This window comes from Grus americana, chromosome 5 (genome assembly GCF_028858705.1).
Source record: "Grus americana isolate bGruAme1 chromosome 5, bGruAme1.mat, whole genome shotgun sequence".
In the NCBI taxonomy this organism is placed as follows: Eukaryota; Metazoa; Chordata; class Aves; order Gruiformes; family Gruidae; genus Grus; species Grus americana.
In genome coordinates, this window is record NC_072856.1 from 52,124,567 (window position 1) to 52,143,664 (window position 19,098).

The 19,098-nt window shown below is 41.8% G+C and overlaps 1 protein-coding gene and 1 long non-coding RNA gene across 4 annotated transcripts; one reads left to right on the forward strand and one right to left on the reverse strand.

The window, feature by feature from the left end:
- Positions 1 to 359: 359 nt before the first annotated feature.
- Positions 360 to 6,888, reverse strand: LOC129207491 (uncharacterized). Of its 2 annotated transcripts, none has more exons than XR_008577453.1 (3): positions 6,757 to 6,888; positions 5,965 to 6,183; positions 360 to 869 (listed from the first exon to the last, which is right to left on the reverse strand). It is a non-coding gene; the product is annotated as an uncharacterized LOC129207491 (long non-coding RNA). The 2 variants fall into 2 exon arrangements; XR_008577454.1 differs by having other exon boundaries at positions 5,965 to 6,390.
- Positions 6,889 to 6,962: 74 nt separating this feature from the next.
- On the forward strand, positions 6,963 to 18,698 carry CALM1 (calmodulin 1). 2 transcript variants are annotated; one of them, XM_054826079.1, is made up of 6 exons: positions 6,963 to 7,209; positions 10,324 to 10,354; positions 11,212 to 11,355; positions 13,410 to 13,516; positions 14,978 to 15,113; positions 15,299 to 18,698. In XM_054826079.1, exons 1-6 carry the CDS (start codon positions 7,207 to 7,209, stop codon positions 15,325 to 15,327), a joined length of 450 nt encoding a protein of 149 aa, XP_054682054.1. In that variant the 5' UTR covers positions 6,963 to 7,206; the 3' UTR covers positions 15,328 to 18,698. The 2 variants fall into 2 exon arrangements, with proteins under 2 accessions (XP_054682054.1, XP_054682053.1); XM_054826078.1 differs by having other exon boundaries at positions 7,003 to 7,209; positions 14,978 to 18,698.
- Positions 18,699 to 19,098: the final 400 nt, after the last annotated feature.

A 19,098-nucleotide genomic window follows, 5' to 3' on the forward strand; every position in this document is an offset into this window, starting at 1 on the left:
GAACTGTACCCTCGCAAAAGCGTTGGGAAGAATAGCAGGCCCCATGGGACAGCTCTATTTTCCAGGTTTACGAAGACGGGTTTTCTTCATACCTTTTCTGGAATTTCAACAATGATGCGAAATGCTTTAGGATGGAGGCACATGCATAATCTGAGGGTCAGAGATTTTAAAGAGGCTGGACTTCACACGTGCTAGTGCCCCCAAAGGTAAAAACCTAAAGTTGTACACAAAGAACTGGATCAAAGAGAAACCTTAAGAGGGATATCAGAACCTATATTCTGGACACATCAGATGTTCCTGTTGTCTTAAAAATTCTTTTCACTAAAAGACTTTCAAAAAGACAAGCTCTCATTAGAGGATTTCCTAGGTACTGCCATGCCAGGTTCCCAGGGGAGAGGCAGTCTGTTGGCTCTCCGGCAATAGGCTACATACATTGGAATTCATTCTTACAGTTTCTCGGAACTGATACTAGAAATGCATCTTCTCTTCAAGGTTGTTGAAAAACTTAGGGGCTTTTTCACCCCCCAAAAATGGTGATCAGGCAGCTGGAGAAGCTATTTCATTATCAGGTGGGTTTATTATTGATTCAGACAATAATAACATAAACTAGCTGTCTGAAGAAGTGTAATGATTCCGTAGCTTGCTTCATGCACTTAAGACAAAAGAAGAAGAGTATTGCCTGGCGATGATTCTGGCTTCCAGCATCTGTAATTTGGGATGTATGTATAATACTTATCACCTCAGGCTGCAGTATGGCGGATTAGAATCCTCAGTGTCTCCTGGACAGAGGTATTTGACAGCCATTAACTCAGGTGGTTTTGATCTTGTAGTTTCTTATCCCAAGGAATCTGACAAACTGATAGAAACTCCTTGTTTCACGTGTGTGAGAGAAAGAAAAGGAAGAATAAATCCCTAACTGATGCAAATTAACATGGATTTATTGACTTCAGGGCATGTTTACAGTTGCTGAAAATCTCTACCAGAAATGATGATTCTGATTTAAAATTATGATCACTCTTCAACTGCATATGTGGAGTTGTTGAATTTTTTACCTCTAGCTATAGCATGAAGACTTATGACAGCCCTACCTGACCCACAGATATTTTTGTTAACATAGACCTACTACAAAATTACAATTTGGGGTTAAGTAAGGGAGACTTGACCATTAGAGGATCTGTCTGTGGATTTTACATACCTCTCTGCCTATGTCATATATATTCTCATATATATATATATTCATTAAATTTAGCTGGGACTTTTATTGCAAAAGTTTGCCCCACAGGAATATTCAGATGAAAATGAATTACTCATTGACAAAGGAGAGGTGTAAAAAACCAATGCAAAGGGCTCATTTAATAATTTCTGTTATGTAAAAAAGCAATCCTGAGTAACTTTGAATATTTTTTTTCCTATGTTAAATAGAACAAACTGAAATGAGAAACAACGGTACTGGAGTTGAACAAACTGATTTCCAAACTTTTTTCAGGACTTAAATTCCAAAGCATATTTGTTTACCATTGTTTATTATACCATCATAAGCTATACATTGGTTCAAAATCTGTAGCTAACAGCAACAGCTGTTCAGCTTTTATCTATTAGTTCTAAGACAGAAATTTGAACCCATAGAGTAAACCAGTTCTTGGCCCACTCAGTTTTCCAGAATATTCTTAAGAAATGAAATGCAAACTCAAGCCATTCCTAATAAGATGAATCTGACTAAGAATTGTTCTACCCTTTGTTATATTGTATCACTTAAAAATTTGAGGAATCCATCTACTGAAATTAGAAACAGAACTTCTCCTATCATTAGAATGACTGTTCCCATACATATCTTTCTGTACAGAGTATTTTTAAATATATTTGTGGTAAAAATAAATTACTTTTCTTTGACAGATGTATTAACTGTAATCATCAGGGAATGTAGTTCATATACATGTATCCAACAGTAAAGAAGCATGACCTAGGTATGCCTGACAATGTTCTGTAAAAATATGAAATACTTAGCAAACGTATATAAATACTGTATCCTCTTGTGCATTTGATTCTTGAAATCTAGTGGATACAATTTGGCTTTTATCTGTAAAAACATTAACAAAACATAAACAATAGAAAAATGGAAGGAGTAAATTCTGTTTATATCATGAATCATCCAATGTTTACCTTCCATGAAACTGGCAATTACAAAAACTGAGAAGAAAAATCCTATTTTCACACATTCCAGTCTTCACAGGACTATGAAGAAAGGTTGTTTCTTTAAGACTATGTGAAAAAGTTTTGTTCTTTTTTCATTTATTTTACATTTTAGGTGTAAAAAAAAGCAGGGAGAAGCACTTTGGTTTAAAATAATTATTTTATAATGTTTAATCTGCAAGATGTATGACTGAGTTTATGTATGGGACCAGGTCTGTAATTCCCATCTGTGCAAGTCTTTTTAAGATAGGATCTTTAAGGTTCCCAAGTCAAACTGCCCTAAGTTTAAAAAATGAAACTTTTCAAATTATTGGGCCTCAAGGATGCCAATTTACATAGTTACGTAGAAAAGGATTCACTAATTTAATTGCAATGTGTAAATAATTTAGTTCTAACCAACGGCTAAATCAGTTTTATATCACCATCTAAAACTTTACAAGACAACAGATACTCAATGTCGGTAGCAACTACTATTATTCAATTACATAGATGGCCTTCTTACACTTAATGCTGAAAATCCATAATTGTATGTGATTTTGATACACACCAGTGGGAATGAGGCAAATATAAAGAAATCATGAGCATATAAAACATTGGGGAGTTTTGGGGTTTTTTCTGTCTCAAAAAAGAAACAGTAATCTACAGGAACATGTCTCTTCCCATTTAAAAGAGTTACCAGGTCTGGAAATTTAAATGTTAAGATTAAAGCAATTTATATTTTCACATCTTGTATAAATGTGGTCAAATTCAATTCTGTTCTAGCTTTTTATTTCAGTGGAATTCCACCTACTTATTTGCAATCTTAGTGAAGCTCATAGCAGTATTTTTATAAGGATACTGGCTTAGATTTTCACAGCTGCCAATGGCATTTAGAAACATTAATTTTGTTGAAAATGGTCTCCCCAAAAAACATTGCCTACATGAACAGAAGTTTATAGAGAGGGTAAAAAGCTATTTTCTGATATACCAACAGAATTCCAATTGACTTAAAAAACAGTACAACAAATTCAAACCCAGTTTGGGTAGCTCACACATATAACTGGCAATATTATAGCCATGAAAACTAATTATGAATTTGTTCCAGTTGCACAGATGTTGCACACACATATATACTTGATTTTGGCTTCTTATACTTCTAACTTATTATATACTGGTTATCTATGCTTATCGCCATAATATCAGCCTCCCAGCTGTGCATTAAATGATATGACAAACTTCTGTCCATCTGTTCTCATATCCATTCTCCCAGGGCAGATGTCTGTGAAATGTTTTAATTTTGATTTTTTTTTTTTTAAAACTTATGTACATATAATACGAGAAAACAATTGATATGTGTGAGGCCATGTTCTTCAGTGCATATGGTAACAAAGCCAAGGTTGAAAAGCACACCTTGCATGTAAGTAGTAAGGGTTATTATTTTCCCGAGTTCTTAACAGAATTCCTCCTTATATCTTAGGCTGCTCCCGAAGAATGGACATATTAGGCCTCTGCAGAAACAGAGACCAACACTGTAACCTTACTATCGTACTAAGTCAAAATTTAGAAAGGTAATGCTAGGTAGAATGGTTGCAAGTCTTTCACTGCAACTAATAAATTTATAAAATCATTTTTTGTTAATATTACAGCTTAAACACAAATCAACAAAAGCATGCTTACTGATAAAGAGTAAAATAATTTAGAACAGTAAATGTATCCAGTCAGAAATTCATCTTCATAGCTATCGCATAGCCCTCTTCATAAAAAAGCTCTGAGCAATGGGATGGCCAAGTTCTGTGGTTTTAGGTACAAATACTGAGTAATTCCATGGCCCAGTCCAGCTCCTACTGACATCCAGGAGATTTTGAATGAGACTATAGAAGATCCTGGCAAATCATTTGACATATGTCATTGGAATGACAGGGGCATTTCTTGCCTGCCCACAACCGAATGTAAATTTTAAGAGAACAAAGAATACTGGCCAAAATCTAGCTGTACAATTGAGTGAAAGCAAATTTACAAGGAGCAGGCAGATGCCAGTTTAGATGAGGTTTTTCTATGTTAAATAAGTAGCAAAACATTAGTATTCTGTTTTGTTTACATTTATCACTGCCATATGTCAAATTAGGAAAAAAAAATCCCCTTAATCAGAATGTTATTTTGGAGTATTAGCTGTGAAATATTTTCAAACATAGAATGATGCAATTTAACAGAAACTACTGCAGAACCTAACTGTGGCACCTTAATTGATCATCTCAAAATTTTTCTTAAATAAAGCAAGATAACTATATTCCAAACTACTTAAAAAGTAACTTTATTTTAAAATTCCTAAAAACCATCAAGAGTTAGTAAAAGTAGACAGAAAAAGTTAAAAAAAAGAAATAGTAATAAATACACAGCAATCTTTCTACTCAAAGGCCCTGTTAATCTTTGGCAGCGTTCACTGAATGTGACTGAGTGGCTTTTTACGTCACATTTCCAAGTTTCTTCACGTAAGTCTGAACGCTGTAATGCTGATAGTTCATAAGATAATCTACATAAATTTTAATTACTTGTCTTATAGTCTCTCCTCAACAGACAATCTAATGCTTTCACTTTTTAACAAGTAAAGGTTCCGATCAATGGAAGAACATACTACATGCACTTAAAATTAACTTTAAAAGAGACTGAAATAAGGCATCCACATTCTTAACCGTCACATTTAAATGTTGGTAGGATTATTCTCCTGATAATACCTTCAGCCTCCCACATTAGAAACATTTTGGCCAAAGACCATGAGACTGCATTAGCTATTTATCTTTGTGAGATAACTGTACAAATTTCTTAGCCCAATATTTACATAGAATTCAGTGTTTCAATAATGAGATCTTCACCTGTGTAAGATCAGCGCAATGAGGTGAATGATTTTTACATCAACATTGTTCTTAACACATCCCTGTGAGACTCAGGGAGTTCCAAGATTCACTTATCCAAGCAAAAGCTCTTGTAGCCCACCTCAATCAGACATTATGCCATGTTTTCCAGAAAAAAAATTATGCTGGGAAAATAAGAGCTTAAAATTATTGGTCTGGTTTGAAAACAAAAGATCAACTTGCGTGTTCTTCCGTAGGAAAAAAAATAATAATCCAACCTCACTGCTTCATAGTTTAAAAAAAAAAAAGTATATTAAAAATAGAAGCCTGGGCATTCTGCATCTAAAATGGAAGCTGTCTATAAACCTGTAATTTGCAGACTAGCCAGCTGCAAATCAGTTTTCTGACACCATTTCAGATACTAGTTACTACATAAATGTTAGGATGGTTTGGGGACCAAACTATGACACAGTAAATTTGCTATTTTGTTTGCTGTGAGAAATCCTTCTAGATTGTAAACAGGTAACTGTTGTGTTTGCCAACCTATCACTGTGTTCCAGAAAGGCAAGCAAATAAATTGTAACTTCAGTGGTAAAGCTGCTGAAATTATTAAACAAACAGAACCCAACTGATTTTGTCTTTATTTCAAACACTGAAAATATGCATGATTTTTCAAAACCAGAAAAATAGAAAAATGTATTTTAAAAGATATAGTGCTATAGTGCAAAGCAGATAATCAGAATTATAACCACATTGGAAATACTGCTAGCCTCCCAATCCAGAGAGGCCCAAACCAAAAACTTAACTAAAATACCTTGAACTACAAGGAAGCTCAAAATCTCAGGGTACCTGTCACCAAAAATCCTTGATTCCAATGTGGGTCCATGTTTGTTTGTGCTTCCATTACTTATTAAAGGAGGTGCAGTGTGAATGCTACAGTATTTACCTGGGTTATTATCAGCTGGTGGACAAAATCCCCAAACCCAGAGCAGATAGAGGAGAAATGAAGAAACATCTGACATCAGGACATGCTTTTGCTGCCTCTCACTTGTAGGCTACAGCCGTTGTGCTGAGGAGGGGATGAAGTGACATGTCAGTCGTAGACCATCTGATTCTGGATTGAATTTTACCATCATCTAGATTCTGGTGCTTGAGAAAAGCCCTACTATTTAAAAAAAAAAAAGGGCAGCTGTGCTCGCTTCAACATAACAGCTTTACAGTCTCTGCCGTACCCCCCTTGTCGTTCAGATTTCCCCGAAGAATGTGCTTTATTAATGCAACATCCCCCCGTGCCATCATCCTCTCTCTCCCAGGTGCCGCTTCGGGCTCCCCGGGGGAGTGCAGGCCACCGCACCGCCAGCGGGGATGCTGTCTAGAAAACAATAAAAAGCACCAACTGAGCCGAGATTCCTCTCGCCCCGGGGGTCCCAGCTCAGACAGCGACGGGGAGATGGGGAGAGGCCTCGATGCAGGGGCGGCGGGGACCCGGCGGGGTCCCCGCGGTGACGCTGCCCGGCGGTGGGCAGCTCTATCCCGGCGGTCTCCGCCGGCACCAGCGCTCGGTGGAAAATGGCCACTGCCGGGGCCAGGCTGCCCTCGCCCCTCGGCTCGGGAGCGGGGGTGGGGGTGGGGGCGGCCGCGCAGCTCGCAGCGAGCTGCAGCCCTGTCGCCCCGGGAGCGAGGCCTCTCCGTCGGGCGGGGGGGGCTGGTCACCCGCCTGTCCCCGTGTGGCTCTTACCTCAGGGGGCGAGGAGACAGGGGAAGGGGAGAGGAGTACGGCGGGAGGAGGGTGGCGGGGCACCGCTGGGCTGGAGCCCGCCGCGGCCCCGAATCCCGCAGCGGGCAGACGGCCGACGGCCGCACCTCTGGGGGCGAGCGGCCGCGGGGCTTGGGGGGGGGGGGGCGGGGGGAGCGAGCCCGGGAGGGGAGGGGAGGGGCCGGGCCGCAGAGGGGGCAGGGCTGCTCGCTGCAATCACCCTCAGACATATCGCGCCGGGGAGGAGAGAAAAAGGCCCCGCTCCGGCGGAGGGATACAGCCCTACATATATAGCGGGGAGGCGCAGGCTCACACCCCTAGCACTTCTCCGAGCCGCGCCGGGGAGGAGGCAGCAGCAGGAGCAGCAGCAGCCGCCACCGCCGCTCGTGGTCGCGCAGTTCGTGCAGCCGTCGCCGGGCCCGCCGCCGCGCCATGGTAGGTAGCTCGACCGACCGTAGCGCGGGGTGCTCGGGCTGCTGTGGGGGCTGACGCGCGGGGGGCTCGCCGCAGGCTCGCTGCGGAGCCGGGGACGGTCGGGTCGGCGGAAGCCGGGGTTTCCCCGGGGAGGAATGGGGGTTGGGGCGGCCCCGCAGGGACGGGGTGGCGGGAGGCCGCAGCCCTTCCCGCCTGAGTCCCCGTGAGGTGAGCGGGCTGGTGGCCACGGCCCCCCCTGCCGCGGGGATCGCCGCGGAGCTGTGGCCCTTCCTCTTCCGCCGCTTCCTTCCCCTTTCTTCGGGGCCTGCCGTGTGGGCGCCCCGGCCCCGCGCCCTCCCGCTGCGGCCCCGCCTCGCCTTCCCCCGCATGCGGCGCTCGCTCCTCTCCGGAAAGGGCCGGGCGCGTCTCCCCAGGGCCGCGGCCCCTCCGCCGGGCAGGGCGCGTTGCGGGGCGGGGGCCGTGCCGGGCGGGGCGCGGGTCTGCGGGCGAGGATCCCGCTCGGCTCCGGCACCAGCTGCACTGCGCAGGGAGCGGGGGGGAGGGGGGGGGCGGCGGCCCGGGGGAGGGCACCGCGCTGCAGCTACTGCGCCCTCGCCCCCCCCATCCCCCCAAAAAACGCAGCAGCCGCGGCGAAGCCCATCGCTGACTGCATTACATCATGTCTCCTCCTCTTCCTCTCCGGCCCCCGCGCACCCCCTGGCTGGGGGGGGCGACTGGGGCGCAGTGCGCGTTGCTCGGTTGGAAACGGCCCAACGCCCGCATGGGGGTCTCGGGGCGGGGAGAGGGAGCGCAGCCTTTCCTCTCCCCCGGGGGCTGCGGGGGAGAAGCCGCTGTCCGCGGCACCGAAGGGAGGCAGGGGATGGGGAAAGCTGGCTGCGGAGCCGAGGCGCCCTCTCGGCTGAAGGCTGAGGACGTGGTGTGGCCGGCGGCTGGAGAGGGAGGGGAAATGGGGACGCACTGCAGCAGTGGGTGGCTGCTGGCCGGGAAGGGCGCCTGTTGCGCTCGGCGGGCTGCGAGCCTCCTGCTTCCCAACCCGGCGATGCCAGCATCCGTCTCGCCTTCCGAAGCGCATCGCTGGTGGGCTCCGGGAGCCGCTCACATCATCCCCCGGCCGTCGGGCTCTGCCGTGCCAGCCCGGACTCCTCTCAAACGACGGCAAGAGGAAGGGCTGGGATTTTCCCGGCGGTTTTTTCGCTTCCTACGAGAGCAGCGAAGCAGTTGCAGGCTGACCTCTAATCACATTTTGGCAGTCTTGGGTGTTCCTCGGCTCTGTCTCTCCATCTCCCCTTCCCGTCGGGGAAGGCTGACATCACCAGCACAGGATTTGATGACTTGGCTGGGTGGGGTGATGGCTCCAGCCCTGGGTACCTTTGTCCTGTAGCTAGGGCAAGCAGGCAGCGGCTGTGCCTGTTGCTCCGAAAGGTGAACACCATGGCAATTTAGGGTCGGGTTGCATGCTTCTGGCATCGCCATCTGTGTGAAGCTGTTTGGGTTGGCTTTTTTCTTTAATTTGAAATCTGATTTTTTTAGAAATATCTGGTGAGCTCCAACTAATGGGGCAACGAGCCGGTGCTGTGGGTTGGAGGTTTTTGCCGAGGTGTGGCTCTTGTTTCCTGTTCTGCAGGGCATTGAGTCTGTTATGTAAATTCCTTAGACAATCTTTAAGTAAAACCTCGCATTTTCTGGAAAATCACAAAAGAATGTGGAACGGCAAACTGGATTTTTGAACACAAGTTTTCTGCTGTTATTAAAGATGATGTATTAAAGTTGAACTGTCTTTAGCTCTTAGTGTTTCTACCCTTTTCTCCCCCCCTGCTCCAACCCACTGTACATATGGGGAATTGTTTAGTCATTACATACAGCCATTAAAAAATCCCAACACTTATTTACAGGTGAAATCTGTGTATGTCACTTAACATATACAGCAGGTTTTTCAACCCTGCCCTATTTCCCTGTGCAAGAAAGCTAACAAATTGTATAGCCTGTTAACTCTCCGTTGTATTTATTGTTCTTTACTGCAGTAAAGTGGTTTTTATGCTTGAATAATGGTGTTTTAGGACAAAAGGATTATGAGAAGCCTGCTTTCTCTGACCTACAAAATTCTCTGTTCTATTAGTAAAAGTTGTCCAATAAAATGAGTTTAAAAGGAGTTAGGACCTTGTATTCTCCAGTATCTGTGACTAGGCATGTAAAATTCAGGTGTTTTTTCTTTTTTACTTAATAGGAGAATGCATATTTTTCCCTAACTGGTTAGTTCCTGAGTCCAAACAGTGGAGCTTTTTGTGATGCTCTAGCCGTACAGAAGGGAGAGGATTCTGGAAGGATGTGGTTAGCAGAGCTAAGCTCTGGGAAAGCCTATTTAATTGCCCATTGAGCTGTATACCTTTGGATGCAGCAGTGGCCTCTTGATGTACAGAAGGTCATAAGCAGGCATTTTAAATCTTGCCACTTAAAATGATATATAAAACGACCTGCATATCAGTGTGAGGCACCTTAAACTGGTTGGTTGAATGGAAAAATGTGATGCGTGAAAACTGGCATTATCTTTGTCAGAGATGGCAAAAATCTCCATAATACCAAGTAGTAACTCCTCCTAATATTGCAGCACAGTCCTTTCTGTTCAGCTTACAGTAGGCTAATACTGGGTGCAGTGTGGTGGGGGAGGGCAGATTTCAGTGGTGTTGGATCACTAGGTGGCACACTTGTCATTAGCCCACTAATGTGCAGATACCCCCATGCAGTGTTAGGGTTACTGTACTGCTGGAAATGACATCTGATGTGATGTGAAACCCCAGATGTGTCATTAAGGATTTCGTGCTTCTCTGGCCAATTGCAAGGAGCCTACTCTGTGTCCTTTGCTTGCCCAAATGGAATCATCCAAGTTGAAGGATGGTGTGTCTGGTTCTTCATGTGCAGTTTTAAAACAAGTTAGCTTATATGCTTTTGGAAACAGCTGCATAGGATAGATGAGTGGAGCCTCCTTGCAGAGGCAGAATTCTAGGGGTTGAGAGTGGCTTTTTAAAAGTAATGATAAGTCACTACTGAAATCTAAAGGAAGTATCTTGACATAGCTAGAGGTAAACAATATTCTAAAATGTTCTATTCTTCATGTAGGCTGATCAGCTGACTGAAGAACAGATTGCTGGTAAGTGTCTTGATGAGAAATGATTTTTTTTGCTAACTCCTTGGGACTAAAAGAAAATATATTATCTCAAACATAATGCAAAAAACTTTTTGACAATTTCAAATCTGTACTAATACCTTTTAAAAAAGCACTCACTTTAAAAAAAAAAAATCAAAACCAACCAAGCATTCTGGAAGATTACTGGTTCATTGCCTCTTAATATAGACTGCTTGTTCCTTGGACTACAGATAATAACTTTTTTTAGACTTTCAGACTTGAGTCAAGTCTGGATTTCTTGCAAACAGAAATAATTGCTAGGCTCAAGTGAACTTCTTGTAGTCAAAGCAGACCTAGGTGCTCTTTTTAATGAAGATAAACTTGGAGTGAAATGGCAACAAATAAACCTAAAGTGGATTTATTACATGTTAATATAAGCCAGTGTTTTTAAAATAGCTTGTAACAGGGTGTTTGTAATTCAGACTGGTTAGGCAAAGGAGCACTATTTGACTTTCTGGAGACCAATCACCCACTTGTAGCTAACATCAGACTTACTGTTCCTGTATGTCTGTTAATGGTGAAGGGAACCCAGTGGGTACTTTCGCTTGTCCTAAGCAGCTGCTGTTTATGGTGCAACTGTCTCTCAAGCAAGATGATGTTGTAATGCAGATAATAGCCACATGAAATAAGTTTAAATACACTATACAAATTATGTGTTGGTACTGTAAGTAGTTTTTATTAATATGAGTGTTAATTCAATACATGGACAGATAAAATGTTTCTTAAAATTGTACTAGATGTTGTCAGTGGAGTGCATTTTTAGTATGCAGCTTTCTTATGCTGGTGATGTTACTAAACACTGGGACTGTTTCTGCTTCTAGAATTCAAGGAAGCCTTTTCCCTATTTGACAAAGATGGTGATGGTACTATCACAACAAAAGAACTGGGAACTGTCATGAGGTCATTGGGTCAAAATCCAACAGAAGCAGAATTGCAGGATATGATCAACGAGGTAGATGCTGATGGTAAGTGTTGGAAAAGTAGTTATTAGCACTGTGATCATCTTGAGTATGTATTGCCTCCACACCTGGGGTTGGACTGTATAGAGAAGATTCTGTGACATTGATCTCTTGAAGCAGTTTCAAAATGCTCAATAGAATCTAAACTCAGGTGTCAATTTTTTAATTGCTCTCTGCACAGCAGTCAAAGATGCTAGCAGTATTAGTGAGACTCCAAAAGAGGGGATTGGCAGAGACAAAGTTTTATGCTGTTTGTCTTTAATATTTTATGGGTCACAGGCTTCCTATTGCTATCTGACTTGCCCTGACCTGCTGTTAACCTGTGTTTCCACCCAGCTTTTCTTTTGTCAGCCCATGTTGGTCTTCAGCCCTTCTAATGTCTGTGGCTTTATCTTAGGTCAAAAATGTGGTAGGAGTGGAACAGTGCTAAGCTTCCAAGAATTGAAAACGCAACAGGGAGAGACTGTATAGGCTAATGTAGTCTATTGGATCACTAATAGACAAGGGAGAGAGATTGGAGGCAGAAGCAGAAAAACCTTCCTATATCAAGCCTATCAGAATTTCTTAACAGATGCCAGAAACGGTAACTGCACATCGTATTTCTGAGACTCCAGACAGGCTAGGAGTTATAAAAAGGAAAAATGCTTTCCCCTGCCTAGTGATGTCAAGGCTGTGACCTTGTATGTTGGTTGTGATAGTGATTTTTCTCTAATATCTGTATAAAAGAAGAGTGAAAGTATATTGGCAAGAGTATAGATTATCTGATTATCAGACTGCATTAATTAAAGTACTTTCCTAAAATGTAAGTTGACTTTAATTTCTAACTCCTGGATGCAGTTACTGACAAAAGTTAGTTTGCAGTGCTACATAGAGTTTGTGTATAGTGACTTCTCTAGGCTGCAGTCCACAATGTTTCACTGGTAGACTAAAAATGAAAGGAGACTGGGGACTTCAGATAAGTATGCCTGCCTATCTGTTTAAACTTGTTTTATGGCAGAATGCTTTGCTATTATTCTACATGTACTCAGCTTTGAAAAATCCTCAATGAACAAGACCTGTATTCAGATTTAGCTGTAGATAAAGCTGGCCATGATGATAAATAGCTGCAAAGGTTTTCTTAAACTGTATTTATTTAGCTTCTTTGCTATACTTACCCACTGAGTTTGTATGTTTCCCTCAAGCGATGGGTAGATCTTAGTTGCACAGTGAACTATTTAATGCAGGTTTTTTGCCTATAGGGTTGAACGTTGACTATACAAATCTAGTTACTGCTGTTTCAGAGAACTTGTTTCTTCACCATACCACTTCTCTCACAGCTTTGAGCAGCCTGAAGTTTGAATCTTTGATTTGAATGAAGAACTTAAAAATCTTAGGGGTGAGGCCTGGGTGTTACCAGGGATTTTCAGCTTTGCGGTGAAATACCTGTAAGAACACATACTGCTAAGCTTATCAGAAATACCACATAGTGGCAGCTTTTCTCACATCACTGGAATTTGCAGGTCCTTGTTGCCCCTTAAAATGGTGCATTACTTTTGTGGTGTACAGCATATGTTGATAAGAAAACTGATTTTTAACAAGGAACACATATTTGAGCAGCTTAGTGAAGTGTAATTTTTCTCAAATTTTCGATATCCTGGATTTGTAGTGCCAGCTTTATAATACATTCCCTTCCCAATTGCTGTGGGAGATTACAAAGAAACTAAATGATTGATTTTGGGGAGTCTTTCAAAGTAAAGATAAGTCTTAGTATTGGTTAACCTTAGAGCATCAGATTGACATTTTACTTGCAACTTGGGTGGCAAATGGTGTGGTTTGACCTGGAGAGAAGGCAACAGTTGAACTATTTTTGTTGTGCTGAAACACTGCAGTGACAGTAGCTACTGGACACTGTAATAGCAAAAAGGAAGTGGTAGCAATTGAGGGAGAAGATCTAGTTCTTCTATAAGAATGGTTTAGAGAGGATCTGTCAGTCTTCTCCCTGGCTAAATTAAATGCTGGATTTCTTTTTTGTATAAAGAAAAGCATGGAAGTTTAATTTTTGGAAGTTTCTTTTCATTAAGGCAATGGCACTATCGACTTCCCTGAATTTTTAACCATGATGGCCAGAAAAATGAAGGACACAGACAGCGAGGAAGAAATCCGTGAGGCATTCCGAGTCTTTGACAAGGTATTAATAGAAGTACAAATATTCTTTAGAAGCACTAATAATGTCAGTTTTTTCCTTGGTGTTTTCTCTCCTCTTGTCTAGAAGGAAAAGTCCTCTAATAGAAGCAGAGGAATTGGAAACAGAGCAGGGACTGTTCTGGAAACAGAACTAGGGCTGTTGCAGGCTGGTTCTACCTGGTTCTACACAGCAGATCTAAGCTTTAGGCTCATCATGAGGAAAACTTTCTGGCCTTTTCTTAGGAGCAGAGATGAGCAGAACTTGATACTTGTGGAGTGGTTTGGTTTTTCTGGGGGGTGGGTTGGAGGGGGTGGGTTTTGTCTGTACCTTCTGACTTTGGGGGAATGGGGAATTGTTTGCATGGATGCATAAGGCTTTATACTTCTTCACAGAAGCTTTTGAAGCTAAAGATGTCATCAGTATTCAGAGGGATGTGAAGTATTGGATGTTCCATTTTCAATAAGTGAACTTTGAGGTTACTCAACTCCCTCTGTCTTCTTTAAGGATACCTGGGCATATATGAAGGTCAATTATTTCTAGAACAGGGGTTCCTCTCTTTGGATTGCTTGGATATGACAGATGTTACAAGATAATTGTCTTGAACAATGTCTGGTGCAGCTGCTAAGCTGATGCACATGCATGTGTGGAAGAAGACCTTACTACTACTTTTTATGGAAAAAAGTGGCAATCTCTAGTACTTAGCTGGAAAATGTGCTAAAGGAAATATTTGTTTGGTTAGTACTTCATCTACCCTATGGAGTTGTTTCTGCATACTACATTTGTTTAAAGCCTCTGAGGTAGCTTATCTACTGGTCATGGCCATCACAAGAACTCCTGCTCTAATCTAGTGTAATCTTCCTCTAGATGAAAGAGAACAATATCTGAAATAGCTAGGGATGAGCTCTAGGTTTGGATATTACTAGTGGGAACACTGACAGTGTCTTTTTTTTGCCATGAAGCTTTTCACTACTCCTGAGTAGAATTCAGATGCTTTATTTGAAGGTTTGTTCTGTATCATCTTATCCAAGAAGCCTAACCTACCCACCTGCAGTCTAGTTATAGAGGTAGTATTACAAAGAGGAGAAAGCTGACTTTGTTTCTTGCTGGTGGGGAAATTTTTTTTGGCCTTGCTTAGGCAGCAGAGACTAAAAAAAACCACTTTGTTTCTGGGTTTATTTTTGAAAGCTCTTTAAAAGCATCAAAACTACCTTATCACACTACAAATCAGGCATGCAGTTACTCTTACAGTACAATAATTGTATGGAAGTATATGGTGACATGTGTGCTTTGTAAGGCAATGAAATTAGTATGTACTGTAGGGTTATACAGTGCACCAGGTCTATATATCTGTCCCAAGTGCCATAAGGCTAGTTCAGAAGCAGTTACTGGAAACCTAGGTGTAGTTTCACAGTTAAGCAATGTCAGGATTGCTGATTATGATCTTGTGCAACTCTTTCATTGTAGGATGGCAATGGCTATATCAGTGCAGCAGAACTACGTCACGTTATGACAAACTTAGGAGAAAAGCTAACAGATGAAGAAGTAGACGAAATGATCAGAGAAGCAGACATTGATGGGGATGGGCAAGTCAACTACGAAGGTAAAAAGATACTTGTCTTGACTCAAACCTGTTACTTGAGACACCAGTTTATTCAGATGTCCGCTTCTGTGGACAAAAACTTGGATGCAGTGAAAGGGGCTTCTTTTATGCCAAGTGTGTTTAAGAGACTTACCAGTTGAAGTACTCTGGAGACAATAAATCACAGTGACTTTTTATCTTTTCAGAATTCGTACAGATGATGACTGCAAAGTGAAGAGACCTCCTTTACACCTTTTTTCCTCTAGAAGAATCAAATTGAATCTTTTACTTACCTCTTGCAAAAAAAATGTTCATTTATTCATTCTGTTTCTGTATAGCAAAACTGAATGTCAAAATACCTTCTGTCCACAAACTGCATGTAATGGTTGGTGGTCCTGTCCCCAAAAGATAAAGTTAAACATCAGTTTTACAATATAAATAATTGTACTACCTTGAAAATAAAAAAAAGGAAGCACTTAGTGAACTCAAAAGTTCCATTTGCTAATGACTATTACACTGTTTGGGCTGGCCGGTTTTTCATGCATGCAGCTTGACAATTGAGCACAGTCAGACATTTGTATTAAAAGGAAAAAACCAACCTAAAAGATCCACTCTTTTGTTCAACAGTGGATTCTAGTTCAATTTGTAGTATAAATTGTCATAGCTGGTTTACTTTAAAATTGGTTTATACCTCAGGATGGTATGCAGCAAAATGGTTGAAGGATGCAAAACTTAGAGAAAATGCCCTAAAGGTTGAATGGTTCTCCTGTACGTAGCAGTGTGCTCCAAAAATATGATGATCTTAACTATGGATGGCATATCTGTGTTAAAATACTGGTTTAACATTGTCTGCATTGCACTATAGTGAAACGGGTGTCGGGCTGTTACCGTTCACAAAATTTTTAAAAGAAACCTTCACCAAGGGAGCATCTTTGGACTCTCATATTTTTAAAACCTTCTGTACCATGACTTGGAGCTGGCGGAGTAGCCTGTGGACTTCAGCACAACTATCAACATTGCTGTTCAAGATATTACAATTTATGTCCATTCCAAGTTGTAAATGCTAGTCTTTTTTTCCAATAAAAGACCATTAACTTAAAGGTGGTGTTAAATGCTTTGTAAAGCTAAAATATATATATAATTGAGATAAACCAAAAAAGCAGTAGGAGGGAAGTGTTTCTATGAATGACTTGCTGCTAAATTATAATGCACATGTATGCAATAAGTTATCCCCTATCTTTCCAAGATGGCAAGAACTGACCTCCTGTAACCCAAGACCTTTGCTATAAATAAATGAACTTGTGCTTGCCTTTCATATTACGACAATGTTAATTTAGTTGGTCTCAAAGTCGTGTAATGCTGACTCGTCAACTATCAGCACAGAAGTAACACCTCATTTCACTAAAGTGGAGAGTTCTGAGCATGCATGTTCAATACTGGGGCAACATGTATAGGTTGCTTATGGTTTTTTTGACAGGTTATAGAAACTAGTTGGAGAATTTAAACAGCATGGACTTCATAGATAATCTATGATTCTCAAACATGCCAAAAATGTATTTCTCTACCCACAGAAAGAAAACAAAAGCAAGTTTCTTTTTTCAATATGTGAAAAAAAAGCCTAAGCCTTTTTGGAAAGTGGGGCTATTATGTCTTGACTATCTTCTCAAACACTTGCATGAATTTTGTGGGGTGGAGAAGATGACTAGGATTAATTTAAAAACCATCTTGTTAATTCTGCTTTGCATGCACTAGCAGTGCTTAGTCATTCCAGGTCTCTGAGTAACTGTTCTCTGATCCTTCAGCTTTCCCATGAATGAGTGGCAAAGCAGCCGTGTCCACTCTTTGTTCAGAAGAATGCTTTTGCTTTTTTTTTTTTTAAATAGCAGAGCCTCCATGTGGAAGGCTGTTATGCTTGGGAGGGAGGGACTACAGGTTAATTACTTGACTGTAAGTTTGTTTCCAAACATAACTGGAGTTGCAAACCTTAATTGCTTAATTGCCTTTGGTTTTGGAGAGTATTGGTAGTATCTCTTGAAAGAGATGCAAGTCTCCATTCATCCTGTCTAACTGAGGTGCCTGTGTTAAGAACTTGGTTGCTTGAAATGCAGCTTTGCTCAGTGGGGGTCAAGAGACACCTCCAGAAGGTAATTGAGACTATCTGCCTTCAGTGATTACTAATTTTTTCAAGTTTTTTTTTTTCCTGGGGGGGGTGGGGGGAGTTCTGGGTGACTAGGGACCCAGACACCTTAACCAAGTGCCTAAAAGTTAGATGGGCTGAATGTAGGCAATTGTTGAGATCTCTAGTTGTTGCAAAGGCTTTTTGCTATGGCTGTATACGTTGTCTTAGCAAACTGGCCACAATGATGGGAATGTCTTGCCTACCATTTGAAAGTAGAGTCTTGCATGGCAGCAGCGAACTACTACTTTGGTAGTGCTTGAGAAAGGCTGCACTGATTCTGTAGACCAGCTTTTAAAGAGAACGTACTCAAGAGACAGGCAAGGTAGGAGCAATGGTTGCTGCTCTGAACTAATTACTTCTGCCTGAGTGTGCAGAGAGATCTTGTCTAGTAGGTAAATGCTTCTTACCATCTATCTGTCATTCACTCACGGTTGGTAGGGTAGTTCATTTAAGAACAGCTGCTTTTAGCTTATTCAGTGTGCTCTGTGCTTGCTAGCAAAGAGACCTCATTCCTGCAGGAGGTTCTTGGCTTGATTAGAAATTGTCTGGCAGTGTGCAGTGTTGGTATGCCCTGTAACTGAATCTGCCTGGAGGTATCTAATTATTAACTGACTTCAGTACCACATCAACCTCGAGTAAATGTATCCTCTGTACAGGACTTTAGCTCTGTTCCCTTCTGCATAGTGAATATCTAGAGAAATGAAATGGTGTCATCAAGGACTATTTTTTTAAATTTTTTTTTTTCTGTGAGTGTGTGTGTGTGTGGCTTTGGCTTTTTCCAAATGTGAAAGTGTGGGCTGGATACACTTGGTGCATGGCTTAGAAACATGGGACTGGAAAGAACTTCCTGGGTCATCAGATCCAGTCCCCTGCTATTGCAGGCAACCGTGTCATATAATCCTTTTAATAAACTGATCAAGCTTAACCACCTGCTTGTAAGTGGCTTGTTTTCATGGAAGTTCTGTAACTCATGTTGCTCTCAACTGATGCAAGTAATATATGAAATATGAAGTTAATCAAAAGGTCCTCCAGCTTAGCTTTAGGTTTATCATTACACTTATTTAACTGACTTTCTCAAACCTGTTATTCTTTGCACAACACTCAGGAAAGTGTTGAATCTTTACACCCCCTTGCTATGAATAAGAGTTGGTGTGCTTGCTTATTTTTTTTTAATGGAAAAGATGGATGTCTGGCTTGTTGAAATTTGTTAGATATGTTAATTGTCAAGGCAAGAAACAACTGAGTTACTTGTATTTGATACATAAATTTAAGGCTAGAGTATACATAACCATTTTTAAAATACATCAACTTGCAGTGTAGTTTTATATTTAATACTGAAATTGTACTGCTAAAGTTTAAACTGCTGTTAATCATATTCCTCTTCTGATCATAATGAAAAAATAAAGGGTAAGAAAATGCTTAACATAGATTATTCATTATCATGCTTATTTTAATTAATTATTCAGGCACTGAGACGTCTCCAGGTATGGGGCATTTGTTTTGTTTGCTGGGGTGGGATGGGGAGAATGGGGGGGGGGGGTATATTGATGTGGTAGAAGACTCTCATCCCCCAACCATTTGTCACACTTGCGCAGCTTCAGAAACACAGATGCTATCAAACACTGATCAAGAAACTACCCTACGCTTTATCGATGCATTAAATGCACGTGTGGGTCTGACCTGTGGGCAGTGTATGGTGCTGCCACTGCCAGCCCCTGCGCCCTGCCCGGGTGAGTGGGGAGGGGGACGAGGCGCTCTCTTGGTCCCTGTATTGCAGAACGCGTGTGATGTGAATGCAGATCCGTGTTCCCAGGTGGCATCATCCTA

Excerpts from the sequence above, each read along its gene's own strand:
- CALM1 (XM_054826078.1), top strand. Across the intron at positions 10,355-11,211 it reads GACTGAAGAACAGATTGCTG|AATTCAAGGAAGCCTTTTCC; the intron begins GTAAGTGTCTTG and ends TTCTGCTTCTAG. Across the intron at positions 11,356-13,409 it reads CAACGAGGTAGATGCTGATG|GCAATGGCACTATCGACTTC; the intron begins GTAAGTGTTGGA and ends CTTTTCATTAAG.